Genomic DNA, 11,644 nt, shown 5'->3' on the forward strand with positions numbered 1-11,644 from the left:
TTATACCACTGACCTACCTATAGCCTAATTACAATCAAATCGATTTAGTCATATGACAACATATATATAGGCTATATATATGTTTTTGTGTGGACTGTGCCATTGCCATTTACCCAATAGACCCCCCAGCAACTAACTATACGCATCCCATAGGTACCTCCAGATAACTATTAAGGACTACATTATTAACCTCTGTGCAATTTACTGCAGTGACTTAGTTTGTAGAAATGGCTGCTACACCACTGGTTGGTAAGATCCTAACAAAATGGTGGAGTCTTACTCAGGAGTGCACCTCTGTTGAAACCAGTCTCTTAACTCTCTTGTCCTGATGTCACAGACAGTGCAGAGCCAATAAGCCAAGCAGAGTGTTGAGGACAGCAGGACAGGTGGCTGAATGTTTGTTTGATTCTGGGAAAGAAAAGAGCAGGACTGTGGATGGAATGTGTTTTTGGCACAGTTGCTTTGTGGAAAGCTGGGTGAATATAGGAGTCCCATCCAGATATGTCCCCATACAGTTAGGCCTACTACATTATAGCCATTTAGCTGATGCTGTTATTCAGAGGAACTTAAAATGGGAGAGCCTCTTGTGCTCACTGCCATGGTGGTCAAGGACAGTAGAAATGGACTGAACCTGCAGCCTTTACATTAAAACACTAATCTAATATATGTACTTCCAAGTCAGATTGCTTAGCCAGTATGTTCTGTTCATAAACATCTGAGACAACAGTTCCTCATTCCCATAGGAATAGCATGGCTAAATAGTGCAATGTTTCCAGGGACCTTTCCATAGCTAGCTGAGCCTGTCTCTTTGGGGGCAATTAGCCCAGTGGGGCATCACCTGCAGCAATGATGCCATCAGTGTCCTTGTTAGTCATGCGGCAACACTTATCTGTGTGCATTAGTGTTAAATTACAACAAGCAATAAGTCAAATGCTGAACCATTTTTGCCTGTGATGAGGGTGTTTACTATAACAGCTTAATTCGGCCACCAGCCAGCCATAAAACAGGATATTTTTACATTTTCTGCTTGTGAATTTTGAAGTCCATTAGTCATAATGATGTGTTATTGAATGTTAGTTAAGCAGTCCACCTGTCATGCCTGTAAACGGCCTTGTACCCAATTTGTTTATATCCTAATTCAGTTTTTTTTGCTAGCCCTACTGGTCCTAATACTGTCTGGTTGTGTTACTGTGATGCTAACAGCCTTGTACCCAATTTGTTTATATCATAAGTCTGTTTTTCTTTTGCTATCCCTACTGGTCCTAATACTGTCTGGTTGTGTTACTGTGATGCTAACAGCCTTGTACCCAATTTGTTTATATCATAAGTCTGTTTTTCTTTTGCTAGCCCTACTGGTCCTAATACTGTCTGGTTGTGTTACTGTGATGCTCTGCTCTACCAGTCGAGCTAGATAGATTTCCTAACCCTGGAAATGTTAGTATGCTCTACCAATCAAGCAAGCTACTCTGGATTGTTACAACAGTACACAGTAACTGTATACTGGTTTGCCACTTAAACTAGGTTTGGTTCCACAGGAAATGCTCTACCCCTTACACATGGAATCGAACATCTACTTCACCTGTCTGTTTGTGCCATTTTCCTCTTAATCAAGCAATACAGGAGTGCTATGCTGTACTAACTGCAAATCTACATTATTCTGTGTTAGCAGATTGTCACGTCACTGTAACCAACCTTAGCCACCATGGGAAAGGAAAAGGTCCACATCAACATTGTGGTGATCGGTCATGTTGATTCTGGCAAGTCGACCACCACTGGCCACCTGATCTACAAATGTGGTGGCATCGACAAGAGGACTATCGAGAAGTTTGAGAAGGAAGCTGCCGAGGTGAGTGAATGTAAATAGCAGAATGTAGTCAGAGATCATTTGTTCCCTCAAGTATAGCTCTATTGAACAAACTGTCATAACACCCGAGTTCTGCATGTGAACGTTGTCTCTGCTCATCCATAACAGATGTTAAATGTAGATGTTGTATTAGATGTTAACACATTTCAATGCATGCATTTATTTAGCAGCTGGGCAGCTTTATCAAAGTAATGTTTTAGATAATTTATATTAGTTAGTTTGATAAAACGAACTAATCTTTAGATTATTTATTTTGGACTCAAATTACGGAGTGAAAGACCATATGAACTGAAATAGTGTTCTAGATCTAGAGAACACTACGGTATATAACATTTTGTTTTCCCTTAGATGGGGAAGGGCTCATTCAAGTATGCCTGGGTTCTGGACAAGTTGAAGGCAGAGAGGGAACGTGGTATTACCATCGATATCTCTCTGTGGAAGTTTGAAACCAGTAAGTACTATGTGACCATCATCGACGCCCCGGGTCACAGGGACTTCATCAAGAACATGATCACTGGGACCTCTCAGGTGTGTAACGTGAGGCTGGTCACCCATTTTGTCCACACTACACACTCTGGTATAGGCAACACGGGGTCCCTGTAATCAATTGTGTATCCAAGATCTACTCCACAGCACTCAGTGGTCACTGGCATCAGATTTCAAGGACTGCATGTTGTTAAAATGCATCCCAGGCATAAAGCTTTGGAAGTACTGTAACTGTACATGCTGTACATCATGATGAGAGCTTAGCACAGATGCATGGAAGGATTATTATTATTACTTTTACATATACATAATACGTTAAGCTGATACTTTTGCCCAGAGTAGCAATAAACGTGTGACTACACCAAGCTTCAATTCAGTTAAGTTGTAGCATTCTGAATTTCTGACAGACCGCAGAAAGCCAAGTCAGTTAATCTTTATTGATTTTAAAACTGCTCCAAGCACAGACTGGTGTTGGCACTTTAAAACCACATGAAAGCTTTGAAAGGATACCCAAGATAAGTGTTAGATGTTAGACATTTAAATCAATCTCTATTCTCCTCTGCCGACAAAGTAGGTACTGTAGACTCGAGTAGACTAGAGTAAGTCAAAATTGGTAAATTGAGCAATTAACAACCAAACAACCAATGGTATGGAGTTTATGGGTTACAAGTAGAGATGTCCTGATACTGTATCGGTATCGGAAAAGTATCGGATCAGCCCTTATTTGGTATCGGTATATCGGTCATATCGGTATCGGCAAATATGCCAGTCTAACCACCGATCCGAAACAGGGGTAAGGGATTGACACTATGGCAGGTACATAATATATAATAATATTTAAAGTGTGTTTAATTTAAAATTTTACCTATAGAGGGCCTAATTATAAGGCATATAATAAGGCTTATTAGGCAGGGCTCTTTTTAAAGATGGTGCATTCACTAACATTGTATCCTCACCATCTACTCTGCCTGCAGGCAGACTGTGCCGTGCTGATAGTGGCGGCCGGTGTGGGAGAGTTTGAGGCGGGCATCTCCAAGAATGGGCAGACCCGTGAGCATGCCCTTCTAGCTTACACCCTGGGCGTGAAGCAGCTCATCGTGGGCGTCAACAAAATGGACTCCACCGAGCCCAATTACAGCCAGAAGCGCTACGAGGAGATTGTGAAGGAAGTGAGCACCTACATCAAGAAGATCGGCTACAACCCTGAGACCGTGGCATTCGTGCCCATCTCCGGCTGGAACGGAGACAACATGCTTGAGGCCAGCCCCAATGTAAGCAGAATTCAAAATGTAGCGATTCAAATGGTATAGGTATACAATTCAGGTAGGTTTGAAATCGAATGCCATTTGTGTGAAAGTATCATGGGATTACATTAACTTAACGATTCAATCTGTTTAAACCAAAGGACTTTTAAGACATTTGAACAAAATTAAGGCCGTCTGGACATACCACAAAAGCTTAATTCGGAAATCAGACAGCTTAGACTAGAGCTACCCATGAAAAAGACTGACCTGCACACTAAAGAAAACAAAATTACTTTAAGAGTTATAAGTAAAGGTAAAATGTTTGCCTAAAAATAGCTGTTTTGCAGCCTACACTACCTAGGCTGATTTTGAGGTTTGTTTTCCTGTGCAGATTGAAAACTACAGAAGGTAAAATTGGTAAATGTGGTGTGCTGATGTGAAGCATTGACAGTAGAAAAGAAAAGGAAGAGACATTAGGAAGATCACAAATGAGGTGACCGCGTTTCAGGGTGGGCAGACGTGCAATAGGTGCCAAGTGGGCAATATCCAAAACATATGGTGTATACTGTATATGAAAAATATTTGTTGCACATGGAGGTGGTGCTTTAGATGGACATCTGCAGGTGTTATATTGTCCTACTGTTCTTCCAGATGACCTGGTTCAAAGGATGGAAGATCACAAGGAAGGATGGCAACGCCTCTGGGGTCACGCTGTTGGAGGCTCTGGATGCCATCCAACCCCCAAGCCGTCCTACAGACAAACCTCTCCGCCTGCCACTGCAGGACGTCTATAAGATCGGAGGCAAGTTAAAACAAAGAATTGTATCCACAGTAGTAGTTGAAGTGCTAAGCTTGACATTGATTAATTTAATGTTCCCCTGGGACTGGGACTAGATGGCAGTGTTTGCCAAATAGACAAATGATAGTCTTGCGTACGATAACATACTGTATATGCCATGTGGTTGACAGTGTTCTGCAAGTTCACACTTGACAGGAGCTAGCTCAAATTTAATTTAACACAGATTAAATTGAACTAGTTCACACTCACAGCTCATAAAAATGAACTCTGAACTACATTCACATTCCCAAAAATTAAGTAGTTCCAAGCAATTATTTTTCAATAGAACCTCCTCCTACGTATCCATCCCCAGCCCCCAATCATTGCCACTGCCAGCTTAATATGCAGTAAGGATATAATGTAGATGCAACTCTGTTCTCTGCATTCTTGGTATTGCCAAAATCTGGCTTGTGGCTTTATTCACCAACGATCGTGGTGAAGTATTGTTTGGTTAACTCCTGCAAGAGTTAACAACACCTTTAAAATAGTTTTAAACTAATACGTTCAGTTCACCATAATTCAGCATGAGCATGCATTCACTGAATGCTCTGCACAACTGGTGGTTGACATGTCAGTCAACGCTGTATCAGTAGAGGTATTCCTATGGTGATAGTATATACAAAAACATTGTCCAAACTGATTACATGGCATGCCATAACATATGTCACTTGATATATGGGTGTCACAAGAGTAAATTTGAAGCCTTGGAAATGTTAGGCCCATGTATTATCCATAATGCTATCCATTTCCTTTTGAAAGGAGAAGCAATCTACAGTACTCCTTTGTGTTGTATTTATTGAGATAGGAGATATGAACTTGAGAAGATGTTAATCGGTAGACTACGCCAGGGTTGGTCGTAGCTGAGTGGGTAGAGAGACTGTCTGGTAATTAAAATGTTAGTGGTTTGCCCCCTGGTCCACTCGGTCTATGTGGCGAAGTGTCCCTGAGCAAGGCACTTAACCTGCTCCTCCGCAGGTGCTGTATGAATGGCACTTCACCTCTGCTCGTAATACTTCGTATATAAATGTATGATGACAAATCTTATGTGCAAATATACGGTGACAAATATCACATCTGGATCGAGAGATGGATGTCACAAATCACTGACGACTAAAATAATCAGTCTATAGAGCGTCGCAGTCCCGCCCCCTACCATGGACCAGGAAATGATTCTCCGTTCATTTTCCTCATAGACATTTCAGAAAGTATTTATTTAAAGACGTTTACGCCGCGGACAAAGCCAACTCGAGTCGTGACAAATCATGACAACAAACACAATTTTTTGGGCCGAACAAATAATTAGAAAGAAGAAAAAAACGGCAGGTTACAACACTTTTTTTGTTGTTTTTCTTCTTTGTAATTATTTGTTTGGTTCAAAATATTGTTTGTGTTGTCATGAGTTGTCACGACTCGAGTTGGCTTTGTCCGTGGCGTAACCGTCTTTAAATAAATACTTTTTGAAATGTCTATGGGAAAAATGCATTGGGATTCATTTCCTGGTCCATGGTAGGGGGCGGGACTGCGACGCTCTATACAGAACAACATTGACTAGAATTACTCATTCTCTGTCTTACACTCCCCTCCATGCTCATGCTCTCAGGTATCGGAACAGTGCCTGTGGGTCGCGTGGAGACCGGCCTCATGAAGCCTGGCATGGTGGTCACCTTTGCCCCTGTCAATGTGACCACTGAGGTCAAGTCTGTGGAGATGCACCATGAGGCGCTGACCGAGGCCATGCCCGGAGACAATGTTGGCTTCAACGTCAAGAACGTGTCTGTCAAAGACATTCGCCGAGGCAATGTCGCTGGTGACAGCAAGAATGATCCACCCCAGGAGGCTGCCTGCTTCACCGCTCAGGTACTTAGTTACCAGAAAGGAGCTATTGTTATCTGTATTCTTTTTTATAGATCTAAAAGGTTGACTATTATAAACTATTTAACCTTTGGTAATTGCGGATTAGACACTTTGCACCCTTTTTGGTGTGAAGAAGATTAAGCTTTTTGCTACTATGGGCTACTAGGGCTGCATGATTATGACTAAAATCATAGTAGATTACTTTGATGAATAGGCTATTGTATCAAGATTTCACGATTATATAAGTGTGAAACCTAAAATCACGATTTTCGCAAATTGTTGATTAATTGTGCACACTTTAGATTCCATGCACGGACAGAAGAAGCTGTATTTTACGTAATTTCCGAGTTTTTATACAGCTGGTGGATGGAAAAGAAGCTCCACCCCCGCGGCTGACTGCTGCGGAGGAGGTTTCCGGGAATCTGTCCGTCGCGGCAGTCATCCGCAGGGGTGGAGCTTCTTTTCCATCCACCAGCTGTCTAAAACTCCGGAAAGACGTTGTCAGTCAGCTTCCTTTGGCCGCGCCTGTCGGCTCAAATGTGCCCACGGTGACTGCGTGTGTGTCAGGCCTCATTCACACGTACCAAACACCAATCAAGCAATGTTTGGTCGTTTTTTTGTTTTTTTGGGCCACCACAATTTCCAATGGGAGTCACATGGTTTGACCAAACATTTGTGTTTGATTGCTGATTGCTGGTGGTGTTCTGCCCCTCCCCCCTCATCAAACACAAATGTTTTTATTATATTCTAAAATGTAAGACAGATAGCAGATGACAGATAGACGTGTAGCAGTATATAAATGTAGCAATTTATAAATGTAGCAATTATATAAATGTAGCAATACATAAATGTAGCAACCATGTGAACTTAAGTAAATAAAGTAAATAATAAAACAAAACACTTTGGATAATGTTGGATAGTGTTTGTTCCCACCCAATCTTTAAGCAGCCCCAAAGAATAAAACACACTTCAACTAATAAAAGATGCCACGGCAAACCAAATGCACACCAAAAGATCACTGCAATAAGCGTCCCAAAATAGCATAACACAACTATTTAAATTACAGCAGTAAAATACAAACATGCTGGTTCGCCAGGAGGGGGCAGTAAGAGCCAGGCCAAGGAACCCCTGAGAATATTCCCATCCCTGCAATCAGCCCTCTGAACTACAGCTGTACCAAATTTATACTACAATAGCACAATGTCATAATAAAATACACAATTATAATAGTTCATAAATCAAATAATACTAAAACTAACATGAACCTAAATCCCCAAATCACAGCCCCAGGGCCCAGATTGTCAGTCCTCCTCCAAGCTCCAACCGAGGCCCAGCCCGACTGCATGTCGTCACTGTCCCTTGTCCAATCGGGGCTCCGGACGAGGAGAAGCTTCACATGTAGCGTTGGTTGCCTTACTTACTTACTTACTTAATCCTCTTCATCCCAGGTGGGACATAAGGCCTTAACGATCTTCCTCCATCGGGACCTGTCTTGTGCTGCATGTTGTGCCTCGCCCCATGTCAGGTTCATCTCCTACCACAGTTCGGCGCCAGGTTATTTTTGGCCGACCTTTCTTCCTTTTCCATCCTAGAGCGACCTTAGGTATACGATCCTGTGCCATCCTGAACACATGCCCCAGCCATTGGAATCTGCTGTGTTTGATCTCCATCACTACGCTGTTGCACTTGGTCATCCGGTGTAGCTCTACGACGTTAGATATCCTCTCAGGCCAGAAGATTCGGCAGATTTTCCTGAGGTTGCCTAGCAACGAGTTAGTGTCTGGTGATGGTATGCAGAGCTGCGCGTTGAAGTTTGTTTGCTGGTCCACGGCCGTGGATAGAAACGGAAAAAGTACTCACATTTTTGAGTGGTGCAAACCACTCCAACAACCAGCTTTGTCTGTATGTTCGTGTACCTGTCCACTCAAAAAAGGAGCATGGTTGCTATGGTTAGTGTGTGACGTCACTGCACCACTCGGTTCACACGGGTGTGATTTTTTACTTAAGTAAAAGTATCAATACTGCAATATAGAAATTCTCCATTACAAGTAAAAGTCTGGAAGTACCACAGTACCAAGTATGCTCATTATGCAGAATTCCCCATTTCAAGTTTTCAAGTGTTTAAAGATCTTTTGAAAATTGCAGATCTACAAGCTCACAATGAAGATCAGCGGTGTTCCGCGGGCGGCGATAAGCGCTGTTCTGCGTCGTCCGGGCGGGAATGGAAGCTGGGTAGGAGGATAGGACTCGTCGGGAACGTCCCTTTTCAAGTGGTCAAGCAGGCGTATCACAATATCAGCAGGGGCTTGGTGTGTAGTCGGGCGAACGGCGTGTGGTGTCTGCGACGGCGTCTGAACTCAGCACAGCGGCGTGTCTCTCTGGGGCGCGCTGGCGAACACTGCCTCTCTTATACCCGTGCCATCCAATAACGGTGTGACACCGCCTTCTCATTGCCTGCAGAGGGAAACGCAGAACCACCTCCACAGTCCAACACAGGCACTTGCCAGCATAACGTGCATTTCAGTCCAACTCTATATTGTCTGTTTATATCAATTCATTATATTTATAACAGTTTGTGTCCACAGGTGACACATGGATGCATGTGTCACATATTTCGGAATCTTACCCGCTTTTTCCAATAAATTACATAATATCCCGATTTGATTTGAGAATAAATTCTCACCTGGTCTGTTGTGGACACTCTAAAGACGCTTTTAATGTGTGTGTAATGGATATCTGTTCCCCAAAGTTGTTATTGTAATCATTCATGGGCTACGCATTGACCTCAACCCACTGAGAATCGGTTGTGCCCAGTACAGGAAGGGCTGCTAAAACCCTTAACAAATGATGCACCTGCAGCTGAAAGGTATTCTTAGACTGTGGCAGAGCTTTCTCCGGGGCAGAGCTTTCTCTAAAACAATATTTTAGTTTATTTTTAGAGTTGATTTACTGATGCATTGAAATTAACGTTCTAGTAACCGTATTTTCTTGAACAAATAATCATTCATCTTTTTGCATTGCAGTGTGGTATTTTCCACTTTAACTGCTCCTCCTCCTCAGGTGATCATCCTGAATCACCCAGGCCAGATCAGTGCTGGCTACGCCCCGGTGCTGGACTGCCACACTGCGCACATTGCCTGCAAGTTCGCTGAGCTCAAGGAGAAGATCGACCGCCGCTCCGGCAAAAAGTTGGAGGACAACCCTAAGGCGCTCAAGTCAGGAGACGCTGCAATCGTGGACATGGTCCCCGGCAAGCCCATGTGTGTGGAGAGCTTCTCTGAGTACCCTCCACTGGGTATGAAAATTGGATATTTTTTATGCTCCCCATTTTCCTGTCGATTAGAGCTTTTCATTTTGTATATTTGCATGTATTTTTCTTTATATTTTATTTATTGTTAGTTGTTATGCCTTGCTGAAAACCAAATAAACATCCTGGAAAAGACAGCTTCAAAATGTTTTGATAATATAAAAACTGCCAATAAATTATTTATTCCATTACTCTAAGCTGGTTAATATTCAGCTTAACCCATTCAGGACGACCCCTTTTGGTGTTTTAACTAAGCATTATGTTATACTTAATGCTTAGAGCTTGTAGGTCTGCTATTTTTGAAATATCGTGAAAATGAGGCACAAATCTTTGAATATATATTCTTTCAGAAGACTTTTTTTTTAAAATTTCTACGTCAGGCCTATGTTATACTTTAGCTATTGAAAAATAGCAGATCTACAAGCTCATAGCCGAGCTTGTAGATCTGCTAGATTCTTGAAAAATCGTGAAAATGCGGCGCAAATTTGGAATATATATTCTTTCAGAGCGAACGTTTTTATCTCAAATCTTCGCTTCTGGGGGGGTCCCTGAAACCACATATTTTCAGATGGGGGTCGGCGGCCAAATACATATAATTTTTGGGGTTCTTGACATGAAATAGTTTGAAAACCATATAGAAACAGGTTTTTAAGAAAACTGTCATGATTTAGAAGACATTTTGTAGAATCTGGTCTCAGTCCTGAATAGCCTAAAATTGTAAAACCTTCACATGCCGTCTCTCTCTTCCTCTGTGCAGGTCGTTTTGCGGTGCGTGACATGCGTCAGACTGTGGCGGTCGGCGTCATCAAGGCCGTCGAGAAGAAGACGGCCACTTCAGGCAAAGTCACCAAATCCGCCCAGAAGGCTCAGAAGAACAAATGAATGTCGTGCTCCACTGCCGATCCCAGGGTCCCCCAGGGCACGGCGTTGGACACCCAAACCCATCCCACAATTGGCTGCTTCAACTGGATAACTAGAGACTGGTTGATCATCACAATGCATCGCAAAAGCATCAGGAGGAAAGAACACCACATAGGTTACCTAGTCCTAACCCCTTCCCTGTCCGTCCGAGACTCTATTTTGGTTGTTAGATTACCATTTTATACAATGTGGTAGCACATTGATGGTTTTAACTGTGTATTGTTGGCTGGGTTTAACGGCCATACCCCCCTCTGAGTAAGATGTTGTATAATCATTGAGAAGAGTTATGGTAGCGTTCACCTTCTCTCCTTTACCAGTTACTCAACATGCTGCTGTCCTGCTTTTAGTGTTTGTTTGCAAATACCAGCTGCTGTATACATGACGGTAACAAAAAAACAAAACAAATGGAAGTTAAAATGTACAAGTTAAGTATGTTATGTTACATACAGTATGGTATACATATTTAGTGATATGTGTTTAAGCTTTAACAAAGACCTAGAAGAAACCTTCCAAATTTTCCATCTCTGAGTAGGCCTTTTTTCCCCAACTCTAAGCACTTTGATTCGTGTTCTGCTAACCTCGCACAGGCACTGGAATACTTTAATTGTCATAAGGTACTGTAATGTTACAGTATATAATGGTATACGTATTTAGTGATGGTGTTTAAGCTTTAAAAAAGCTTTTTTCCCGCTTCCTTGGGCACATTAAGTGGCCCTTTTGTTCAACTGTTTAAGCACTTTGACGTTCTGCTAACCTCGCACATGCACTGGAATATTTTCATAATTGGCATAAGCTACTGTATTGCACCTTATTCGTAGGATGGTGTGAAACACTTTGCAACATTAAAACATGTTTCAACCAAACAAGTTTGTTTTTAGTCTTATAACTTATGTGTGGCGAAAAGAGGTCAGGAAATGTTATGGTAAGCTTCAATCAAGTTACTGCATTCTGCTTCTCTTAGAAGCTAATATATATATCCATGTTTGATGTGCAGTGATGTAGGCTATTGCATCCCAGGCCCCCCGGAGGGTGACATGATTGCAACCCTTCTCAATTTAGTGAGTCTAATGATGCAGGCTATTTGCTGTTGAAAAAGTTTGTTCCACATCAGTGATGCAGTCATTTTAACT

At 42.2% G+C, this 11,644-nt stretch overlaps 1 protein-coding gene across 1 annotated transcript; it reads left to right on the forward strand.

Moving 5' to 3' along the window:
* Positions 1-1,672: 1,672 nt before the first annotated feature.
* Positions 1,673-11,380, forward strand: LOC306931719 (elongation factor 1-alpha, somatic form). The gene is made up of 7 exons (XM_079513296.1): positions 1,673-1,846; positions 2,213-2,392; positions 3,325-3,621; positions 4,246-4,396; positions 6,033-6,289; positions 9,347-9,581; positions 10,351-11,380. The coding sequence occupies exons 1-7, from the start codon at positions 1,703-1,705 to the stop codon at positions 10,473-10,475; spliced, it is 1,389 nt and encodes a 462-aa protein (XP_079369422.1). The 5' UTR covers positions 1,673-1,702; the 3' UTR covers positions 10,476-11,380.
* Positions 11,381-11,644: the final 264 nt, after the last annotated feature.

The sequence above is a fragment of the Electrona antarctica genome, assembly GCF_951216825.1.
Source record: "Electrona antarctica genome assembly, chromosome: 10".
Taxonomy (NCBI): Eukaryota; Metazoa; Chordata; class Actinopteri; order Myctophiformes; family Myctophidae; genus Electrona; species Electrona antarctica.